This window comes from Emys orbicularis, chromosome 4 (genome assembly GCF_028017835.1).
Source record: "Emys orbicularis isolate rEmyOrb1 chromosome 4, rEmyOrb1.hap1, whole genome shotgun sequence".
NCBI lineage: Eukaryota > Metazoa > Chordata > Testudines > Emydidae > Emys > Emys orbicularis.
In genome coordinates, this window is record NC_088686.1 from 34,231,514 (window position 1) to 34,256,083 (window position 24,570).

General features: G+C 40.9%; 1 protein-coding gene across 3 annotated transcripts in view; it reads left to right on the forward strand.

Moving 5' to 3' along the window:
- FOXN3 (forkhead box N3) overlaps window positions 1-24,570 on the forward strand; it is a 188,668-nt gene that overhangs the window by 147,720 nt on the left and 16,378 nt on the right. Inside the window, exons 5-6 of one of the 3 annotated variants that reach the window (XM_065403643.1) lie at window positions 3,916-3,981; window positions 18,438-18,546. In XM_065403643.1, coding sequence (XP_065259715.1) covers window positions 3,916-3,981; window positions 18,438-18,546 — 175 coding nt within the window. The remainder of the gene's footprint in view (window positions 1-3,915; window positions 3,982-18,437; window positions 18,547-24,570) is intronic. The other 2 variants (XM_065403644.1, XM_065403645.1) reach the window with 2 other exon arrangements.

Below are 24,570 nucleotides of genomic sequence, written 5' to 3' on the forward strand. Positions count from 1 at the left end.
CAAACCATGAAGCCGGTAGCGCTTGGGCAGCCCTTTTCGCGTGGCTGGGAGGGAGGAGGGGGAGTTAGGGCGGGGACTTTGGGGAAGGGGCGGGGGAATGGGCGGAGTTGGGCGGGGAAGGGGTGGAGTTGGGGTGGGGCTGGGGGTGGGAAAGGGGCGGGGCCAGGGCCCTGTGGAGTGTCCTCTTTTTTTATTTTTTAAATATGGTAACCCTACACATCAATGTAGACCCACAATGTAGGGGTTGTTTGTAAATGTTTCCATGGTGTATTTTTGTTTTTAATTTCTCTGGAAAAGATTATCATTTTCCCCCACAGTCTTTTTTACCCAAACACCAGAATATCATCTAAATTAAGAAAACCAGAAAGTAAAATCATATAGATACCCGCTATAAACAAAGGCTAAAACTGGCTACATGAATAGTAACAAAGTACATCGAACTACTACAATTATTTCAATTTTGTTTTCTAAGTTAGTGTTTAACACAGGTAAGATCGTTCTATTTTAAATATGAATCTCTTCTGGACATTCTCCCTTTTTAGTCAAGCTAAAGGAAACAATATTAGATTTGTAGTAGTAAATGAACCCGATCCTGCAAAATGTGGTGTATTAAACACACTGTTCCACCCAAGGGTCACGTGCAAAAGTTAAAACCACCATTTCCAAACAGCTCAGTGTCAATGCTGACTTTTGGGAAGAACTCTGCCTTTGGCCTGTTTTCAGAGTTAATAATGAATGTGAGTTTGTAAACTCTCTTATGAGACGTGTACTAGGAGTGACCCTTGGCAGTAGAACATGCTGATGTGATCTGAAGTTCAGCACCTGCCTTTCTATACATTGGCACCTGCGCAAGTCAGAACACAGGGAGAACCAAACTGGTGCAAAAACTTTTTGTAACTGATTCTGCATTTGTTGACTTTACTGTTACAGCAATCGTATATTAAATATTGTCATGTAAGAAGTTGTTATAGCTATTTACAATACAATATTATATACTCAGGCTGGAATCAAACTCTTTTTCTCTGTAGGTGGAGTTAATTTATTTTTTGCTTAGACATTAAAATCTTTTACACTCTGCATCATTTGTATTATTAATAGCTTGTAGAACTTTCTACTACATCACATTACTCCCCTGGAAATAGAACAACACACAGAAAAGTATGAAAAATGTATTTTTTAACAGTAAAAAGTAATTTTCCAACATAATACCCAAAATAAAATACCATAAAGCTATTAGCAGTAAATTGAATTTTTTGGTATGTAATTTAGTATAAATACTGACAAGGTGTGTGTGTGTGTGTGTGTGTGTGTGTTTTAATGAGCTCATTAGTCATTCAGTTTAGCAATGCAGAGGCAGCAATCGGCAAGGGCGTGCATTTTTATGTCTGCTTCAATTGCACACTTCATTTATTTGGACATCGCATAGGCGGCTTTCTCTGTCACACAGCATCATTGCACGATTAGCAAGTTTCGCCCCAGGGCAGCTGGGACGCTTTGCTGGGGCAGATGTTCTTTTCAGCTTATTCAGTGGCCGCTCTTGGGTTGTTTACTGTTGTCATGGCTACCTCCATTTCCATAGCAGCCGTGCTGCTGCGTCTGAAGCAAGTGAATATAGTTATAAAAGGATCATATTTTATTCTGTCTCTATAACTTGCCATCTGTCAACTGATGGCTTATGTTGGATTCAGAAACCGATTTACGAATAACGGCAGCCAAGTAACAATTTTTGCTTATATTAAAAGTAACAATAGGTACGAACGCAAATCACTTAGGTACTTTCAATGAAACACTGCTTTTGTTTTTCCTGATTTTAGAGGTTTTTGCTTCCAACACTTTCTCACAATAATAATTTAAATTCTTATTGACATATGAAAATGACCGAATGTCATCTTTGTGTCTGATTCCATGCAAGTATTCTTGACACTCTCCACTATGCTAGTAGCTCATCCCAATACATTGACTACAACTCATGAAATGACTTCTTCTTGCACAGAGCATTAGTACTGAAACCTAAATACTAGGGCTGTCAAGCCATTTAAAAAATTAATTGTGATTAAAAAAAATTAATCACGATTAATTGCACTGTTAAACAATAATAGAATACCATTTATTTAAATATTTTTGGATGTTTTCTACATTTTCAAATATGTTGATTTCAAGTACAACACAGAATACAAAATGTACAGTGCTCACTTTATATTTATTTTTGATTACAAGTATCTGCACTGTAAAAAAACAAAAGAAATAGTATTTTTTTCAATTCACCTAATACAAGTACTGTAATGCAATCTCTTTATCATGAAAGTTGAGCTTAAAAATGTAGAATTATGTACAGAAAATAACTCATTCAAAAATAAAACAATGTAAAACTTTAGAGCCTGCAAGTCCATTCAGTCTTTCTTCTTGTTCAGCCAGTCACTCAGACAAACAAGTTTCTTTACATTTGCAGGAGATAATGCTACCCACTTCTTGTTTACAATGTCACCTGAAAATGAGAACAGGCATTCTCATGACACTGTTTTAGCCGGTGTCGCAAGATATTTACGTGTCAGATGTGCTAAAGATTCATACATCCCTTCATGCTTCAAGCAACATTCTAGTGGACATATGTTCATGCTGATGACGGGTTCTGCTCGATAACAATCCAAAGCAGTGCGGACCGACGCATGTTTATTTTCATTATCTGAGTCAGATGCTAACAGCAGAAGGTTGATTTTCTTTTTTGGTGGTTCGGGTTCTGTAGTTTCCTCATCGGAGTGTTGCTCTTTTAAGACTTTTGAAAGCATGCTCCACACCTTGTCCCTCTCAGATTTTGGAAGGCACTTCAGATTCTTAAACCTTGGGTGAGTGCTGTAGCTATCTACAAATCAAACATCGGTACCTTCTTTGCATTTTGTCAGATCTGCAGTGAAAGTGTTCTTAAAATGAACATGTGCTGGGTCATCATCCGAGACTGCTATAATATGAAATATATGGCAGAATGTGGGTAAAACAGAACAGGGGACATAAAATTCTCCCCGAAGGAGTTCAGTCAAAAATTTAATTAACACATTATTCTTTTAACGAGCGTCATAAGCATGGAAGCATGTCCTCTGGCATGGTGGCCGAAGCATGAAGGGGCATACGAATGTTTAGTATATCTGGCACGTAAATATCTTACAATGCTGGCTACAAAAGTGCCATGCGAATGCCTGTTCTCACTTTCTGTTGACATTGTAAATAAGAAGAGGGCAGCATTATCTCCCATAAATGTAAACAAATTTGTTTTTCAGCCAATCGCTAAGACAAAGAAGTAGGACTGAGTGGACTTGTATGCTCTGAAGTTTTTCACTGTTTTTTGTTTTTGAGTGCAGTTATGTAACCAAAAAAATCTACATTTGTAAATTGCACTTTCACGACACAGAGATTGCACTACAGTACTTGTATGTGGTGAATTGAAAAATACTATTTCTTTTGTTTATCTTTCACAGTGCAAATATTTGTAATCAAGAATAATATCCACTTTTATTTCAATAATAACACAGAATACAATATATATAAAAATGTAGAAAAACATCCAAAATATTTTTTAATCACGATTAATTTTTTTGAGTTAACCGCATGAGTTAACTGCGATTCATCGACAGCCCTACTAAATACTCCTCACTGAAATTAAATAGCAAGCTTGAGAGGAATAACAGAACACACCGTGCACGCAAGCATATACAGTACAGTGACAAATATACTTCAGTGTAGTTGACTTAACAGTAGTTTTGGAATCATGTGCAAGTTTGATCACATGTTGGAATTTTCCAAAATAAAATTTTGGATAATTTAATCTTTATTCCTTTTCAATGCAGAGATTCGGTCTAGCAGGGGGGTAAAAACAAGATTAGCCCAGTTGTAAATAATGTATTTATTGGTTGATTTTTCCAGATCCTGACATTGATGCTGCCACTGCCATGATGCTTTTGAATACTCCCCCTGAGATACAAGCAGGTTGTGAGTAGATATTTCTATAGCATATAGCACCATAGACATGTAAAGTTAACATTCTCTTTTTATAAGTATACAGCATACCAAACAAAAAAAGGAGGATCTAATGAAGAAATATAAAGTCCCTTATAGACACTACTTTACACTAAATAATAATTTATTTTTTGTGAAATATAATATCCACTATTACATGAATAACAATTTTATATCTCTGTGTTAGAGATAAGATTGTTACTCATTAAATACATATAATTTAGTGACCTGGGACAAGTGAGATAAGACCTGGGGTAACAACCAGAAGTTGAGAAAGAGAAGAGAGATACATAGTTTTTGTTTTCATTTTGCTTTGATTTGACTCCATCATGTGTGTGATTTGAGGCCACCTGGATGTTTTCTGGTCAGTTGGACACTATTTCAAATCCTTTCTTGCACGCATACTTCACATTTTGTCTGTGTAATATGCAGTGCCAGGGCCCTAGGCAGGCTCCAGGGAATGGGGCAAATTTTGGCTTCCTGCCCATAGGTCCCTGTCATTCTCCAGCTGGGCCCACAGATATTGTGATCGTTTTTTATTGTTTGAGGCTAGGAACCCATTGTGTTAGGTGCCTTACAGACATGGGACAAAAAGGTGGTCCCTGCCCCCCAAAGACCTTACAATCTAAGTATAAGACTAAAGACGACAGATAAATAGAGATAGGGGAGTCCAAGGAAACAATGAGACAGTATTGGTCAGCATGACAGGCATTAATACCGAGCAACTCACAGCTTTAAATATAAAGACAGATTTCAGAGTAGCAGCCGTGTTAGTCTGTATCCGCAAAAAGAACGGGAGTACTTGTGGCACCTTAGAGACTAACAAATTTATTTGAGCATAAGCTTTCGTGGGCTACAGCCCACTTCATCAGAATTTACCTACAGCCATTATGAAGCCTGGCTAGCTTCCCTGACATTGGTTTAGCTCATGTGACCAAATCGGACTGTAATGGAAGCCTTGGTCAGCACTTCCTTGCTCTGTCTGGGGAAGAGAACCAATCACAATCCAAAGCATTCCCTGCACAGCCAAGGAGAGCTTTGGGGGGAGCCATCGTCAGCCTTATTCAAAATCCCATGGGAGAAGGATCTGCTGAGAATCTCCTCCAAGAAACAACTTTCCCCAGAGAAAAAACGATTTGGCCTCACTCCCATCCTGCTTCATTCCATGGGATGAGGCTGAGAATGTCAATGGAAGGAGGAAGGAAGTGTACATGGAGAAAGGGAGAGTTTTTATCAAGGGATGTGGCATTCGAGATTAGTGGAAAGAATGGGCTGAAAGAAGCGGCGGAGGAGGGGAGACTGAGGGGATCAGTTAGAAAAGAGAATTGATGGGATGATGAGAGAGAGAGAGCGAGAGCAGGAGGAAGAGATGAAGAACATTGGGGAGAAGAAGTAGAGAAGATAACACAAGGAAAGAGAAGGAGGAGATAGAGGGGGAGGAGAAAGACACAAAGAAAAGAGCAACGCTGAACATGATGTACTAAAATACAGAATAACGGGAAAGTGAGAGTGGAGTAAAGGATAGGCCAATGGCAAGGGAATGAGGACATAGTAAGTTACTCTTAAAAATGCATTGGAAAGCCAAATGCCAAAATGTTACAATACAATGCACGTGAATGTTTTCTGCTTTTGTAGGGAGTGTTTGAGTGGAAGTAGGTTTGGGGCACAGGGTCTCTGGCACATCCACTATAAATAGCAATAAACCATTTGGCCAGGGATAACTTAGTTTATAAAGATACTTCTGAAAAGCCAGTTTCTTATGTTGTTGGAATGTACCAGATCCTCCTTCTACCACCCCAAATGGAAGTATTTATTTTTACAAAATATTCCCACTGCAGATACCTCCCATTCCCACCCCACCTCGTCCAACCCATCCCACCTGTCCCGCAAGTTACTCAGTTCAAACACAGACGTGTATAGAGAGAGAAGAATATAAGAGAGGAAAGTGAAAACATCACAGCCCTGTCCACCCTGCCCACTTCAAAGATGTCAGCAAATAATGATGGCTCCCAGGCTGGAATGTAACCTCTAGCTAAAAATTAGTGACTTAGGTGGAATGGGCTAAGTGGGATGGGCAACAGAAAGTGTTAACCCATCATTGATCCTTTAGCTAAAATATTATTGCTATGTTATCTCTCTGTAAATGTAAAATTAGGAAGGTGGGATAACCTGTTCTGTGAATTTCAGTGGGCCCTGCCTGTTTACCATATTAAGAAAATCTTAGGCAACTTACCTCAGATAATATCTAGTGCACATTGAGAAACTACTGCATGAAAAAACTTCTGACTTATTTTCAAATAAAAGGTAATGAGAGAGAAAAATTTCACAGCAATCCCGAGTGTCCTACAGAAGCCCACATTTCAGTCTCTATTCCTGTTACAAACTGTAACAGATTGTAAATCAAGCCATAAATCATCAGTGAAGTAAACATGCTGATGTTATCAGAGCCCTTGAAGATTTAGGACTCAATCCGCAGTGTTAGGTTACAGTATCATGGGTGTATTCAAATCACAGCTGAAAAATGCCCTGGGTTGAACAACGTGCCTTCCAGTATTTGGTATAAAGTGGAAGGGGCATTATGTGCAGTTTGACCATAACTGATGATAACGGACTGTTGAAAATGTTTTCAGTAGCTGAGCATGTTTGACTGCAGGTGTGGCAGCTGCTTTCACAACAAAGGTGATCCGCTGAAGACAGCCAGGAGCCAAGAGTAATTTCACAATCTACAAATGTGATAAATCAGTGAATTTAAATCTTCAGCTCATCCATGCCCTTCCTGCACTACAAAAATAACAACGTCTAAACATGATTATGAATCATAGTTGTGGGCAAGCCAGATACCATACTTTAATTCCTACCTGCATGGACAGAAAAGACAAACATATTCTAACCATGTTTCAGGTATCTACCAAGCTTAAATCCTGCTTCTCCAGGACATAGTTTTATTCTGGAGTGTATGAACAGAAGAAGAAAAAATCATTTGCCCACAGCCACGTTTCAGAATAGTGTTTTACGCTTTATTTTTGTAGAGTAGCCTAGGCTTTGATGTCAGAAATGAATAGTCTGAGTTCACGTTCATCTCTGGTGGAAAGTACCTCCTCACATGCACCAAGACAGCCAAAGACAGCAAATCATTCCTGCATTGTAACAGAATTTTTACATTTAAAAATGACCATTTAAAAATCCATACCCATATGCCAAGTGCTGCTGACTTTCGCTCTTATGTTAAATGGCGTCTAATCCTATGCTGCCTCTATTCACCGTTTACCCCCAGCCTCACTGCATTTTAACTGTCACTTAAAAACTAATATATATAAACCTCTTCATAATTTAGATTATTTTTTGTGGGGGAGGTTACTTTATAGAATCTCATAAAATTGATCAATCACAATTGATGCCAAAAGCTTGAAAATAATATAGTTATAGTCAATTATTGACACCCTGTCAAATGCATTCTTGAAATATTTTAAAATTTTCCAATAAAGTACCATGGTAAATCACTTCAGATTTGTAATTAAAACAAACAAACAAAAACTGGGGGAGCCAGCAGGGTACAAAACTCTATTGAAACATACAACCAGGCTGGCACTCAGAGCAAGGCATGAAAGCTACTACAATAATGTTCAGAAAGACAGTGGAAAAATATGGTTTTAAGCTATTATGTATTCTACTTGGCATACATAATATACAGCATTAAGTATTGTATTTTACAGAATTTTGTAAAGTTTGATTACGCAAAACACTTCCTTAAGAAGTACACCTCTACCCCGATATAATGCTGTCCTCGGGAGCCAAAAAATCTTACCACGTTATAGGTGAAACCGCGTTATATCGAACTTGCTTTGATCTGCTGGAGTGCACAGCCCTGGCGCGCCCCCCCCTCCCCCCCAGAACACTGCTTTACCGCGTTATATCTGAATTCGTGTTATAATGGGTCGCGTTATATCGGGGTAGAGGTGTAGTAGTAATTATCACAAGTCACAAATACATTGGAATTGAATATTTTAATACAAATTCATGTATTTATTTCTATCATAACCAATATTTAGATTTATGTTTGTAACTTGAGGATACATGTTGACTTGTTAGGTCACCTGTGGCAAGTCACTTTGTCTCTGTGCCTTAGTGTTGCCTGTTACCCATGCTGGGGAAGCTAAGGTGCAGAGAGGCTAAGTGAACATCTTAGGCAAGACAAGGAACGAGTGATAGATCTGGGATCAGAATGTATGGTTTCTGATCGAATATACTTCATGGGATGTTGTACAAACATTAACTATTTAAGATTTTCAACCCTTTGAAGTCATAAGGAGCTATGTGAATGATAAATATCTTTATTAGAAACCACTTACAAGCCTTTCATGGTTGATCATTGAGGCTTTGTACAGTTTCCATTCACTAGGCCATGTAGCTTCCTCAAGTAGCAGTCAGAGTTTCTGAGTTAGTAACTGCTGTTGTAATCTTTGGCAAACTGTAATTTGTTGTTCTGCCACTCAACCTGTGTGACCTTGGGCATATCATTTAACCTTGCTTTGCTGTACCATAGTCTTTCTATTTTTTGCAATGTGTTTGGAGATCCTCAGACAAAAATTACTATATATGTATAACATATTAATACTTTACAGTTAATAATGGGTGAAATCATTCCTTGAAACAGTTGCTTTAGAGGACAGAAGAACTAGAGGGAGTAGCACACGCATCAATTTATTCCTGCAATTAGTGAAGCCAATACCATAGTTCAAGCATCATAGTAGGGATCCTGGTCTTAATTCCAACAGGTCCTAGTTCAGCAAGGTAGTTAAGCAAGTATGTAATTTTAAGCATATAAGTGGTCCCATTGATCTCTGTGGGATTACTTGCATAGCTCCAGTTACACATGCACTTAAGCACATTGCTGAACTGCAGCTTAACAGCACAAATGCAAACAATGATTTGCTAGAGAGAATGCAAGTGTCAGGACATTCTACAAAGCCTGTTGTTTTGGGTGGGATTTGCAGAGGACTGAGAAGTGTGGTGAGGAAGGAGTTCTTTGGGTCCTGAGGAAAGGATTTTTGGTATTTTCTTTGTATAAACCTTGGGGTGGGTGGGGCGGGGCGGGGCTGTCAGTTGCTCTTTTTCTGCTTTGGAAAATGGTTTTAGTTTTCTCTCAGGGCACCTAGGGTACGTCTACACTTACCGGAGGGTCCGGCGGCAGGCAATCGATGTTCTGGGATCGATTTATCGCGTCTGGTTTAGACGCGATAAATCGATCCCGGATCGATCCCGGAAGTGCTCACCGTCGACGCCGGTACTCCAGCTCGGCGAGAGGAGTACGCGGCATCGATGGGGGAGCCTGCCTGCCGCGTCTGGACCCGCGGTAAGTTCGGACTAAGGTACTTCGAATTCAGCTACGTTATTAACGTAGCTGAATTTGCGTACCTTAGTCCGAAGTGGGGGCTTAGTGGGGACCAGTCCTTCGACACAGGTTTTTAAAGGTATTTAGGCATTGCAACCATGAGTGTTGCAACACTTCACTAATTTAGGAGTCTAAATTTCATTTGCAAAAAGGATTTAGGCACTTAGGGACAACAATCCCATTCACTGTCTTTTTGGTTATATTAAATTAAAATAAAATGCTTAATGAGGTCTGACTTTTTTCCTCATTGACCTAAAATTTGCTTCCCAGTGTAATTTACTGTTCCATACAGCCCAAGTGATTGTGGAAATGGAAGACCTGTTTTCAGGAATGGCTCAATGCAGGTATAAACTTAAAATAAAAATCGCTAGAAGAAATCCTGCACTTGGACTGATGGGTAAATGGAAAGAGCTGCTATCTTGGCACATCTTTACTCTCTGAAACCTGATAACCACAATGCCCTATCATTACCTCTTGTAAACAAACAATAAATAGTAAAGCTGGCTGGGAATTTATTCTGACAGAATGTTTTTCCATTGGAAAATACCGATTCACTGAAACGTCACATGTTGCAGAAATGTGCTACTTTTAAACTCAATTTGAAATTAAAATTGAATAAAAAGCATTTTGGTAAAGAACATTTCCGTTTTCTGTTTCAAAATGACTTTTGTTTCAGTTTTTAAAAATTGTATATTATAAAATATAAAATGAAAAAAGTAGGAACTAGAATAAAACATTTCACTTTTGTCAAAACGAAACATTTCAATGTACCTGAAATGCATTTTTTTCCCCCAAGGATTTTGGTTTGTGGGAAATTTTGATTTATTTATTTATTTATTTATTTTTGTTCCAGAGCAGAACAAATTTGAAATCAAGAAACTTCACCCAAAACAAAAATCCAGTTCTCGCACAACTCTATTGCTGTGGTGTTTGCCTATTTACTAAAGAATGATGCTAGAAATCTGCAGTTTCCCACCCTTTGCATGGCAGAAGATTGCAGAGGTTGCATTAGTTTTATAAAGTTTTCTCATAAATGTGAGAATTCATATCTGGGATTAAGTGGCAACAGAGGCTATGTCTACGATGCACCACAGTTTGGACTAAGGGAGCCTGGATAGCCGAGCGCACCACAGTGCTGTTCTATAACTTCCCCCTGTGGACGCTGCAGGTGTGAACTAAACGGTTCCTAGTTTCCATTAATATAGTCCTCTTCAAACAGGATTACATTAAAGTGAACTAGGAACTTTTTAGTCTTTGCCCACAGTGTGCATATGGGTCAGTTACAGTGCAGCACTTTGGTGCGCCCTGCCTTTCATGCTCCAGTAGTTGGAACTTTGAGGCAGTGTAGACAAGCCCAGAGATTCGCTTAAGCTGCCAGATGGGAGCAGGGAGAGGAGTTAAAATTATGCAGCCTAATGGGGAAGTTTGGGCTTGGCGTAGTCTTAGGGTAGTAAAGAGTATGGGCATGTCTACGCAGCAATCAGAAGGTGTGATTGCAGCATGAGCTATGAGCTTTGATGGAGCTAGCTTGCTAAGAGTAGCAGTGTAACCACAGTGGCATGGGTGGCAAAATGGGCTAGTTGCCAGAGTACAGTCCCACCCAGGACCCTAGGTATGAACTCGGGCAGCTAGTCCAAACCACCACGGATACTATTTTAAAAAAGCTAGCTTGATCAAAGCTAGCTCAGTTATGCCTACATGTGCTGTCCCTGTTGCAATGTAAACCTAACCTATGTGATTAAGAGGTTGCAATCTTATCTCTGAGGAGCAAAATGGAAGAAATTAGGAAGATCGGGCCAAATTCATCACTGGTGTAAGATGAGGCAAGTCAGTAGTGTGGCATAATGTTTGCTTGTGGCAACCACTGATGTCTCATGCCTTGCACATCACAGACATTTCCCTACTTTCCATGTCTGTAGCCTGAGATAAGGTGCTGTGGCAAACACTTAAATGGGAAAGAAATTAGCAGATGGAGGCAAAAATTGACAGCCATTAGGAGAAGGCCTATATCTCTATTTTATATCCACCTCTTTTGTGGTACAAGAGATGGGTCAGGGAGGACAGCCTCTGCCTGAAAGCCTGTGTCCCATGATACCACAGGAGACATGGAGACAAATCTGCTCTTGCAGAATACGTGTATAGTTTAATGTTCACTTTAAAAACGGACTTTCTTTATCTGGCAGATAAGCTAGTATGGTAAGTTTATTAGTGCTCTAAAAACTGTGCATTCAGTCTAGTGCGGAGAGCAATTTACCTTGAGCTAGAAGAGTTAATGAAACACACCACGATATCCCACATGGAATATGGAAAATGTTTGCATTTATTACCTTCTCCTTTTTAAGGTCTCTGATTTTAAATATCATCTCAGGACTGAGCATGGTTTATTGTAACATCTATAACCTAATGTTTGAAACATGAATTTCAATTCCTTGATTTATTTAGCTGGATGCTGCTGTGGTTGCTGTATGATGGGTGATTCTATGCACTGCATATTCCTTGTCCTTTTTTCACCCCTCTCTTTATTACTCACATTCCCTGCATATAGTTCTGATGTTAAAAAGGTAAACTCTTCAGGGCAGGAACCTCATCTTTTCTGTGCCCTATGAGTGTTTAACATGCTTCTCTGGGTGCTGTGAAATACTTAAGTTTAGGTGGGGTGCTTAAGTACAGTAGAGTAGAGATGAACTCTTTTCCTGTCAGCGAAATACAAGGTTATGGACATAATCTATTAAGGGAAGTGATAAGGAAGAGATATTGCTTGCAACCTTCAAAACTAAACTCTACCATGTGCTAGAGTATGTACCACAGGGAATAATCCTGCATTGACCGAGAGGTGGCTGCATGACCTAGCAACTTTCTTCCATCTTTGACTTCTATCTTGCAGCCCAAGTTTTGACTTTCTTTGATTTGTGGGTTTGTATCAGATCCTTATGGATTAGTATTATCAATGTTCTCTGTGTGTAGCAGTGTGGTAGTCACTTTATTATGGGTTATGTTGTAATACAAAAACTTGCAGGGAAGCATAACAAGTGGAGATTTTTCCCCCCACACAATTTCAGAGATATGTTTTTTATTTTTTTTTCATTAGATGTATTGTTTCTCTCTCCAGTTGATTGTTGGAAATCTTGATAAAGCAAGGAAGGGTAACTATGGAATAATTGCTACAGAGAGGACCTGATTTTACTCACATTGGTGTAAATTAGGAGCAACTCCATGTAAGATTAATTGAATTACACCATTGAGAAGAAGCAGAGGATGAATTTTTAGAGCTGACATCGGGGTCATGGCTCTGATTCTCCACACATACAAATATTAGAATGTCAGGGTTGGAAGGGACCTCAGGAGGTCAAACAGGACCAATCCCCAGACTGCTAAATGGCCCCCTCAAGGATTGAACTGACAACCCTGGGTTTAGCAAGCCAATGCTCAAACCACTGAGGTATTCCTCCCCCCGTTAACTTCAGTGGCAGTACCTCCTGATTTACACTGGTGTACGTGAGAGGAGAATCAGGTCCAATATCTGTGTCAGTACAAAATAATGGCGAAAGCTGAATAGTGAAAGACGTGTACACATCTGACTGTTCCAGCTTCTGGAATTTCTCTAAGACGGTTGTTTATGAAGAAGAAAAAACATCTTAAAGGGAAAAATATATATGTGGATGAGTTTCCTTAGCAGTGTGTCTCAAACATCATAAAGTTCTTTAGTCATTTGCACAGAAAGACGGTAGATTACTTTAAAAATGTCTATCAGGAGGCAGTGTGTTATGTTAGTTAAAGCAGGATTGGCAATGGGGATTCAAAACTATGAAACGTTACTCCTGATTGCCAGTGACTGACTGTGTGACCTAGACAAAGACTTGGTCTACACTACCAACTTATGTCGGCATAACTATGTAGCGGCTGACAGTGTAGCACTGTAAATGGAGACAAGCCCTAAATCACTTCACCTCTTTGCCTTGGATCACCCATCTGTAAAATGAGAATAATACTGATCTCAGATGGGACGGGGTGGGGGGGGGGGCTGAGGGAATGGCTTTACTCTTAATCAATTAATATTTGTAAAGAACAAGTAGGTCCTTACATACAAGATACCACGTAAATACAGTGTCTTATTTTTACTAGGGCTCAATTGTTGCTCTGCGAGCAGTCCCACTCAGTCGCACTCTGCTTCCTGGTTCCTCATCCTTGGGGTGGAAGTATCCTACACCAGACCTATACCTGACACTTATTATTTCCTCCGTGCAGCTGTGCTGGACAGCATATTGGCTAGGGTTGGGGGAAACTCCCACTCAGACCCCACCCATCAGCCCAGGGAGTGGGGTGGTGTTCCTGCTGTCCTCACCCTCGCATAATGCGGGCAATCAGGATGGAGTTTGTAAAGGGGTCCTTGTGCCCTCCTTCTCCCTTGTGCATTGGGTATTAAGGACCAGGTTGTGAGCCATCTAAGTAAGAGAACAATGCCTGAATTACTGAAGTTCGGGCAGAGCAATTCTGAATTTTCAAACTGTTGGACTTTGTTTTCAAATGTGAATCATTCTGTTTTAAAATATTTTTGGCGTGTTACTTTGGTATTGGAAATAAGAGTATTGTTGCTGTGTGAAATGTTACTTTAATAACACGATCTTTAAAATAAGATAAGAGCAAGTACACCTCTACCCCGATATAACATGAATTCAGATATAACGCGGTAAAGCAGCACTCCAGGGGGGCGGGGCTGCACACTCCGGCGGATCAAAGCAAGTTCGATATAACACAGTTTCACCTATAACGCAGTAAGATTTTTTGGCTCCCGAGGACAGCATTATATCGAGGTAGAGGTGTAATACAAAATATGCTTGTAATAAGGTCTTCACTCGCCCTCGCAACAAATCAGCCAGAGACCCCTTCTGAGTGCAATCATCAGTGCTTTTTATTTTCAGTGTCAGCTCCTACCACCTTCTATTTACAGTCTGCTCCAAACCAGCAACCTGGAGGACAGCTAGCTTCTCCAGCCAGCAGGGATACACAGCCTTTTGGCTCCTCCCTCTCCTTTCTCTTACCCCCCTTTCCTTCTCCCTTCTCCCTTCTCCCTCCCCCTTCACTTCCTTCCTGCCAGCCATATATAGCCCCCTAGCAGGTGCTTTCTTCTAGCTATTAGGCGTGGCATACTCAGCCAGCCCCAATTAATACTTCTTATATGGAGCTGGGCTAACGGGCCTGGCTCAGGACCTCCTGGCCAGCACCCTGTTACAATGCTACAGGAAACAAGCCTAGCATATGAGCTGAATGGATTACCTATCAATCAAGAACTTCTTCCATTAGATGGTTGCCATTCTGTTTTTTTTTTTTTTTTATCAGAGGCTCAGAAATCCATTAAGACCAATTTAACCAGTAAAAATATGTGTTTTCATTATGGCTTTGGCTCATTCTTGCTTCCTATTCTCTCTCCCCTTCCCGCCCCAGTCCCTAGTGCTCTGTTCCACCCAATCTTTCAGGTATCTTGTATGTTGATATCACCTGGCCAGTTAGGTAGTGGTGCTGTTACATGACAATTCAGAAAGTATTGTGAAACAAAGGCGTTGGCATCAATGACATAATTAATGTAAGCTGAAGTAAAATGATGATTGAATTTGGAATGATGATGTTTTCAATATAACAGCTACTGCATATTTTAAATTAAAGATAAGGTCCCTGGATCTTCTCCATACCCAGGCAAGTAGTCCCACTGAAGACTTTTCAGGATCAGATGCTTAATTAAACCCAAGCGTAACAAAACTGGCAATGGTGGGGAAGGAAATGGGCTGCGAACAGGCAGCCGTGACTAAAGAGAGAGCAATATTGCTCCCCGGGGTGACATTTCTCAAAGGATAGCAGGATTTTATTTTGCATCTTTCATGTTTCTAAATGGGTTTTACAAACTTTCTCTTGTTGAAAGGCTGCATGAAAAGGATGTGTGTAAAGGGAGGGCTGACTGGCAGTGGGGTTATCTCACACTATTACAAATGGTCAGCATAGAAGGCGATCAGATGAGAAGGGGTATAGATATGAAGAGAGCAATTAAGAGGAAGGCATGAAGAGTTGGGAGGGGGGGAAGATACTCATGAGAGCAGAAATGTAAGCAGAGGTTGGGTTAGGCAGAACCTACCATCTGAGAGACAGAGTCTTGAGCTTGATGCAGAAGGGGAGTAGAAGCTATTGAAGGGATTTGATTAGGAGACTTACAATCTAAGAGGCAGGAGAAGAAAGAAAGCTCTTCATAGCATTATTTTGTATGGCCTACAGTGGAGCAAGATGAGAACTGGGCAACAAAAGAGCTTGGAATAGTCAAAGTGGGAGAGGACCAAGGACCATACGACTGGAGAGGAATTGACTGATTTTTCAAGGATGTAAAGACAGAAACAGGGTTTTTCAGTGGGCTGGATATGAGGGGATAGGTAAAGGAAAGGAGTGAGAGGAGTCAAATGACACTGAGGGCTGGTCCACACTAACCCCCCACTTCGAACTAAGATACGCAACTTCAGCTACGTTATTCACGTAGCTGAAGTCGAACTATCTTAGTTCGAACTTACCGCGGGTCCACACGTGGCAGGCAGGCTCCCCCGTCGATTCCGCGTACTCCTCTCGCGGAGCAGGAGTACTGGCGTCGACAGCGAGCACTTCCGGGATCGATCTGGGATCGATTTATCGCGTCTAGACAAGACACGATAAATCGATCCCAGAAGATCGATTGCTTACCGCCGGACCCGGAGGTAAGTATAGACGTACCCTGAGCTTTCAGATCCGAACAGAGGTGGAGCAAGGAAGGAAGAGTTGGGTGCTGATTTTTTTCCTCTTGTTTTATTTGAATTGCCAGTATGTTGGCCTTGAAGTTTCATGAAGTTCTGAGGCAACACTTGTAACTCATTAACATAAATCACAAATTCCTCCATATCTCTTGAGGCTGTTGTCCTTGGGAAGCTTCATTCCAAGGATTGCTGATATGATAGAACTTATTGCTCTGAAGTGAAGGGGACTTTGCATTTAAAAAAACTGTACCACATAATATATACCCCTCTCCTATACTGTGTATCCATACTCCTTGTTGAAAAGCCATGTTGATATGTGACCGTTTTATCTGTTCCTTCAGGCTATGTTGCTCTTTTGGGTTTTTTCCTAATCTTATATCTGAATTTTCCTTGAGCTTTACTCTACTAGTCTTATATTACGTACGTATATTGTACTTCACTGATATTCATGCCCCTTTAAATAGGCACTGTTTACACAGATTTGGTCCAAATTTTAAATTTTGTAAAAGCAAGCTTGCTTTTGTAAAATCCCAACAGTTGTTTTAAGCAAGTAAACATTCCATTGCAGCGTTTGCAACCTAAATGTTAGAGCACTGAGAATCTGGAAGTGAAAACGATTATGCAGTGAAACTGACTTCATTGATTTTCCGGTGTTGGGGTGGAAAGTGCGAAAAGTAGAACAGTATAAATAGTAAAAAGTAACTTGATTATTTCAGTTATAATAACTGAAAGTCAACTTCCAAACTTCAGCCTAAAGTTAGTCACCGAAAGCTATATTTGGACATGTAAATATAAGTGACCTGTTGTCCAGAAGTGCTAAAAACCGAAGGTGGGTAGAAGCCAGTGACAGGATTTGATTAGGGATTAGCATGCTCTAAACAGAAGGGAAAAGATTATTTTCACAGCAGTATTCGGTGGTTTGGAGTTGAAGCAAGGTGAGCATCAGGATGCCATTTAGGAGGAGGTGGTAATCAAGATGGGATAGGACCATAGCTTGAAGTCAATAGGAACAGTTAATGCTCAGTACATAAGAAAATCAGGTCACTTTAGCTGAAGTGCCTAAGTATATATTTAGGTGCCTAACTTTAGTCATCCACTTCTGAAAATGTTGACATACGCTGGCAATAGTAATAAAAGTTTCTTTTAAAAGAGTATTTTATTTTTAGATTGCCAGTCTCCCTTCAATTAGAATAAAATAAAAAGTCTCTAAAAATAAAAAAGCAGTTACAGGACATGCACAATAATAATAATGGCATGAGTTCATTCACAGCTTTGGGAGGATAATGGAAAAATGACTTCTTAAAGGAAAATCGATGAGAAAAGGAAAAATCAGGGCTAAATAGGGATACACCTCCCAGCGCTGTACACTGTCTACACTGGCACTTTGCAGCGCTGAAACTTGCAGCTCTCAGGGAGGTGCTTTTTCAAACCCCTGAGCGAGAAAGTTGCAGCGCTGTAAAGTGCCAGTGTAGACAAGCCCTTAGTTCTGTCATTTCAAATATTCTTCTGGTCAGAACAGCTGAGGAAGTGTTGCAGCTGTTGTGATTTGTTCCTGATATAAGCCAAATAGAATGCAAAAATATATCCCTGAAATCCTCCCTCTCTCATTTTACTTCAGAATAGCAATGGTAGACGTCACGCAAGTGTGACGAAAAGTTCTTCTAGTACAAAACCTTGTGGGCCAAAGCCACAGTCTGGAATACAGCTGAATTACAAATCCCTAAAAATCCAAAAAAACTTTGTGGTCCAAATTGTCAGCATTGTATAATGACGTGTCCTAGTCTTTTCTTGAATAGGATAGGACCCAATGAAGATGGAAGATCACTGAACAAATAGTGTACAATGATAAAAAGTTATGACTTACGGATATAATGGCTTATAATATGGCTTGTATTTTGGCTATAATATGTTCTTCCTAAAGTATTTGCCATTTTTGCCTTAGATAAATTTTACCTCTGTAATTGCAATGTTACCTAAATTTTCCTATGTTTACTGTACGATGTTGTGTAAGGAATTGTCTATGGCAATTAAAAAATTTGAGGGTGACCTCTATGAACCAAGTTAAATTAAATATTTTGCAATCTTTACTTAGCATATAGAATAATGTGAATAGCACTTTAATGTTAACTATGAACAAAGGTTTTTGTGAAGATTTTAAAGGTGAGCGCTGTATTAGACATTCTTATTTAACATTGTCTAAATTTATTTTGAAGAGCTTAACATCAAAAGTGCTGCTTAAAATTTTTTCTAAATGTTTAAAAATTTTCTTTTAGTTCCCCCTGGAGTGATACAAAATGGAGCTCGTGTTCTGAGTAGAGGAATGTTCCCAGGAGTTAGGCCATTGCCAATCAACCCTATTGGAAGCATGGCTGCTGCAGTAAGGTAAGGGTATATAGGTACAGAACCAGCGTTAAAGAAAGTAATTATTAGACAGTAGATATACTCTGGATATGCAAGGATTGTCGTCAAAAGTCTTGACACTTGTTTTTATTTCTGAGATTAGATGAGAGGACGTAGTGGGCTTTTTAATTTTGTTTTTAGTACATGTCCTCCTGGATCACCATTCTATGTCTGACAAGTGTCTCATGAGCGACTGTCTGTTGCACCCTGGCTTCTCTGAAAAGCGAGATTGTACATTCATCAATAGATGTGCAGGTTATGGTGACAGCTTAGTGCTGTCAGCAATTTTTCTCGCTAAAAGCGTTCTGTTGTGTTTCCATTTATAACAAAAAATATTTAGCCAAATATTTAGCCTAAATCTTTTCCTAGAGTTAAATATCAGACACCAGAATATCAATTATAATACTTAAACAAATTCTGAGAGTACATAAACATTATAGCTATCATTATTAACTTTGTGATGTACAATCTGAAGTCCTTTTAGTGCGCGGTCCACTTGCAAGAGTATTTTGAAATGTTCAAGAATAGAATGTTGTTTTTAAGCCATGAAATTAGGACTGTATCCTTCAGAAGGGAGGACAATATGAGATACATAAGAAAAGTCCGGTAATACTGAGGGCTCTGATTCAATGGTTTGCTTTACTTAGTGAAAGCTAACTCCACTTGAGACAACAGAGTTACACCATGGAAGAATTTGGCCAGGTGTGTCGCTATTGTCCTTCTCTTCCAGTGTTCTCAGTATCTGCAAAAAATGCTTCAACTGTGTACCAATTGGGTGCCCTGGGTGGACTTCCATAATTTATGCTGATTCTGGTTTGGAGAGGACCATTCAGGCTACATCATCTGCTCTCACAGCTCTCAGCCAGAGGTTACAAGTCTATAAAGGAAAATACTGTGATTACTACTAGATCAGGGGTTCTCAAATTTCATTGCACCGCAACCTCTTCTGACAACAAAAATTATTATATGACCCCACGAGGGGGACCAAAGCCTGAACCCACCCAAGCCCTGCCACCCTCGGCGGGAGGGGGCCAAACCCCTTGGGCTTCCTTTGACCCTGCCCAGTGCAGGTCGGGATTCGGCTTCAGTCCTGGGCCGCAGCATGTCTTAACACCAGCCCTGGCAAACCCATTAAAACGGGGTCACAATCCACAGTTTGTGAACCGCTGTACTAGCTTAATTCATTATAATTGCCTCAGTTGTTTGTGCCTTTCCATAGTCAGTGCTTCTGGAAGTTCTCTTTATATCCAGACCCTTAGGTGTTCATCCAACCAACAGCTGGAGGCAGAGTACCTGAGACATGCACAGAGGCAGGGGCGGCTCTATGTGTTTTGCCGCCCCAAGCACGGCAGTCAGGCGGCTTTCGGTGGCGCGCCTGCGGGCGGTCTGCTGGTCATGCTGATTCGGCGGCATGCCTGCGGGAGGTCTGCCGGTGCCACGCCTTCGGCATCCCCGCCGCCGAATTGCTGCCGAATCCTCGGGACCGGCAGACCTCCTGCAGGCATGCCGCCGAAGGCAGCCTGACTGCTGCCCTCACAGCGACCGGCAGGCCGCCCCCTACGGCTTGCCGCCCCAGGCACGCGCTTGCTGCGCTGGTGCCTGGAGCCGCTCCTGCACAGAGAGGAAGTTATTAATTCAATAACAACCTATGGCAGTTTATGGGCTGTTGTTAAACCACATCTTTTCATCTGCTATGCTGAATGAGGCATCAACCAGAAATACAGAGGGTTTCCCTCTGTCTACACCTGTTAAAGGTCTACCCTATCCAGCAATGGCAGCCCACACATCTTCCAGCAGTGATGCCACTGGCTGTCAGCCAGAGCCTGTGTTCTGCTCCAGGGGGGATCATAGAGCCATGGGATTAGTTATTGATAATATTCTTTTAAAACCTAGAATCCAGTCTAAATGGTGAGGAAGGACAAGAATGGCTGTTCCGGAGCTCATCCTCCCCCTCAACTTATGGCTATCGTTTGAGCGACACAGATATTATTTCAGAATCAGAGGAAGCTTTGTGGGGGAAAAGGGGATATCTCCATAGAAACATGTTCTTCCCCCCCCTCCCCTCCCACACCACCACTTGAAGACTTCCATAGTTTTGCTCCCAATATTGCTGTGCTATGCAGGGCAGCATATAGCTTAAATTTTTTGTTATCAGAGAGGCTCACCACCTGCAGTCGCCCTGCTGTTCCTGCTTCCAGCAGGTGGAATAGTGTCTTTACCCTGTTGAATGGTAATGAAGAATAAAGAGTTTGGGCGTGGGAGGGGGCTTGGCAAGGGTTGGGGCACAGGAGGGGTTTCGGGGTGCCGGATCCGGGCAGCGCTCACCTCGGGCGGCTCCCCGGAAGCAGCGACATATCTCTGCTGCTCCTAGGCGGAGGCGCAGCCAGGCGGCTCTGCACACTGCCTCCGCATGCAGGCGCCACCCTGGCAGCTCCCATTGGCTGCAGTTCCCAGCCAATGGGAGCTGCAGAGCCAGCGCTTGGGGCGGGGGCAGAGCACGGAGCCCCCATGGCAGTTCCTTCACCTAGGAGCAGCAGGGACATGTTGCAGTTTCTAGGGAGCCACGCAGAACCAGGTAGGGAGCCCGCCGGCCCCGCCCCAACCAGATTTTCAATGGAGATATCAGAAATGCCGGTTTCTAGAGCTTTACAGTTGGTAAAGTCCCGGATAACACAGCTTTTACTGTATTGATAATGGGAGCTTCAGTCTAGCAGACAAAGGTATAAAAAGTTGAAACTAGACAAATTTAGAATGGAAATAAAGCACAGTTTTTTAATCATGGAGGGAATTCAACACAATCCTTGCTAAATTGTTCCAGAGGTTGATTTTCTGTCACTGGCAATTTTTAAGTCAAGATTGGATGTTTTTTTCTAAAATATATGCTTTAGTTTAAACAGGACTTAATTCAGGAATGTCCTATAGTCTGTTAAACAGGAGTTTAAACTAGGTGATCATAGAATCATGATTTGGTCTTCGAATCTATGAAATTCTATCTTAAGAAAATGACACCAGTATTCTAAGAGCCTAGAATAGCTACAGATTCTACACAATGATATGGAGTAGAGGTCTAAAATTATGTGCTTCTGTTGGCTCTTAAATGATGTGTGGTTCTTCCTGGCTGCCCCAATGGCTATAGGTTCTGTTGCCTATTTAGTTATCCTGAAAAGTGAGGAAATGCCATTTGTTTGTAATAGCTTGATCTCAACAGAACTATGGTTTGCATCATGAGAAAGTATGATACGTGTCCCTAAATTCCAGTGCATGTATTTAATCCTTTTGTTTTAGGATAGTCTGGATTATTCACAGATGCAGATTTTGTATTTCTCTTTTACATCAAATCTGTTCAGTGCTGTGAGAGCTAATTAGGATCAGAGACTTTAAAAAAAAAAGGGGGGAGGGGGACCTGAAGATACTTTATTGAAGTACCAAAAAGAATCAATGGCTTGTCTATCTGATATGATAGAGATCACCCCATCCTCTGTGGAAGAGAAGAGCTTTCATGAAGGATCCACTGGACTGTAAAGCACAGAAAAGCCTGAGGGGAATGTTCATGGTTTCAAGGATGTTCTTTCACACAGTAACTTGTGCACCTTTTGTATCCACATGGGCTAATCTGTCGATGCCGTTTTGGTTTTGAAATGCCCAATACCAAATATCCCACTACAGGTTCAGTCTGACAGCTACCTTTTAGAGAGTGGCTATTACCTGCCCAGGCTTTGGTTATTCAGTCCAAAACTACATTATCTTTCTTTGCTGCCATATCAAATGACACACGTGCTATCGATGTCTGTGCAGTCATAGCATATATCTGGCTACAGTCGCCACATGATCTCTCTTGGCATGACAGTTTTCAGGTTTTTCCTTCCTGGTTGACTTTTGTTTTGTTATTTCCTTTCTACAACCTAACTTCTGTAGATCCCTTTGTATTATTTCTCTGTCTGCACTTAAGTTTGCAGATCTAAACAGTTTAGTCTTATCTGTGACATACTTTGGCTGGCTGAAGGATACAGCTAAGCAAATATTTGATAGAATGGGTTGATCACAAGGAGGTAAGACTTTCAGCAAATTACCCTGTTGTTTGGGCAGCCGTTAGCATCAGGTTATAGTCACAAAAAGTTAGGGTTTGTGTTGCCATTGCAATTGCAGCTGGATAATTGATTATTCAAGATCCTTTCTGTGGAAGAGGACAAAACCTAACTAAGCATTGACCTAACACGTTGAAATCACTTTGGCTTCTGATGTATTACCTCGCACCAATTCCATCCAATTGAGCAATTTACTGAACTGTAGCTTTTTAATGTGGGAAGTGACTGGGTTGCAGTGTTTCCCAGTTCTACACAATCTACCATCTACTTGCTTACTTTTCCCTGCAGGAAGAACAAATTAGGAAACGATCTCACATAATCACTTCACCTTTTGTATACAAAATAAGGTGCGACTCAATAGAATTGTTTGAATAAAATACCCTATTGAAAAATATTGAAATCAAGACAAATCCACCACTTTACATGAATAAAGATTAGCCATTGAGGAGACAGTCATTATGTTGTAGTGCATTTGGCTTAAATCTCATAAATAGATCTTTTGTTCCAGACTGATCTGTAAATGGAAAAAAGCATCCTATGCTATTTTAGTTTATGAATCATCGTCTGTTGCTAAATCTCCACAACAGAATATAGCTGGATGTGTTTTGACAGTAGTTCTTATTTACTTTATTCACACCACTTTTAGCTTGTTTGCCACCACTATTTTCCACATTGTGGCTGACAAGTCAAGGAGCCAGCAGAAAATAGCTGGGTGAAATATGATACCAATGCTGCTCAGAATGTAGGATGTTTTAAAATGTCTCCAATATGGAAACCATTGTATTATTCAATTTTAGTGTCCCCCAGCACTGTGGCATCATCTGAGCACACTTAAAAAACAAGCACAGTGACATTCTGGCCTCCAGGCACATACTTTCATTTAACGTCTTTGTAAACAGAAAAATCAAGTCACACCTTAGAGTGGGCAATGGCTTGACTGATGGATTAAGCTCTGACTACCTGAAGAAGCAAGTCCTGTAGTCTGGGACACATACACTCCCACCCCCTTCCATTGAAATGTCCAGCCTAAAATCCTCATGAGAGCACATTTTAGGGCCTGTTAGTAGAAGCACCTCCTCAGTCAAGATAATGTATAGGGAGAGATGTTCTATTCTAGGTAATTAGGTCCCTCATCATCATACTAGCTCTTACATACACCTCTACCCCGATATAACGCTGTCCTCGGGAGCCAAAAAATCTTACCGCGTTATAGGTGAAACCGCGTTATATCGAACTTGCTTTGATCTGCTGGAGTGCGCAGCTCCCCCTCCTCTCCCCCTCCCCCCCCCCCCGAGCACTGCTTTACCGTGTTATATCCAAATTTGTGTTATATCGGGGTAGAGGTGTAGTGCATTTCCTCAGTAGCTATCGGAGTGCTTTACAAAGGAGATCAGTATCATTATTCCTATTGTACAGCTGTAAGTCTTTACTGGGTACAGCCAATGCCTAGAATGGCACGTGGAAGGTGATGGGAAAGAAGAGCAGAGCATGGAATGTGGGTGTGATGCACACGCGCTGCCTCTCTCCACTAAGTAGACATCTGCTGCATTCTGCAGTAGCTAAAGTTCCCAAGGAGCTGTCTTCATTCTGTAATTGTTTGTATTAAAAAAAATGATTGCATTAGTTCCCTTTTGATGCGTCAGTTGCATTTGGGCACGGCTCCATGGCCTAAGTATTGGATGTATTGGGTTAAGACCAGATGTATTGGGTTAAATCCTTAACTGGTGTAAATTGGCATCTCTGAAGTCAAATGGAGCTATGTTAGTTTATGTTGGCTGGAGTTCTGGCCCATTATGTGGAAGAGACCCTGGAATTATGCAGCATTGTCTCCTGACCGTTACAGTCAGTACAGTCTCCCTTGTGGTGTTTGTGTAATTAAATACAAAATTCATTTTATTATACTCCGCCCCAAAATGTTCAA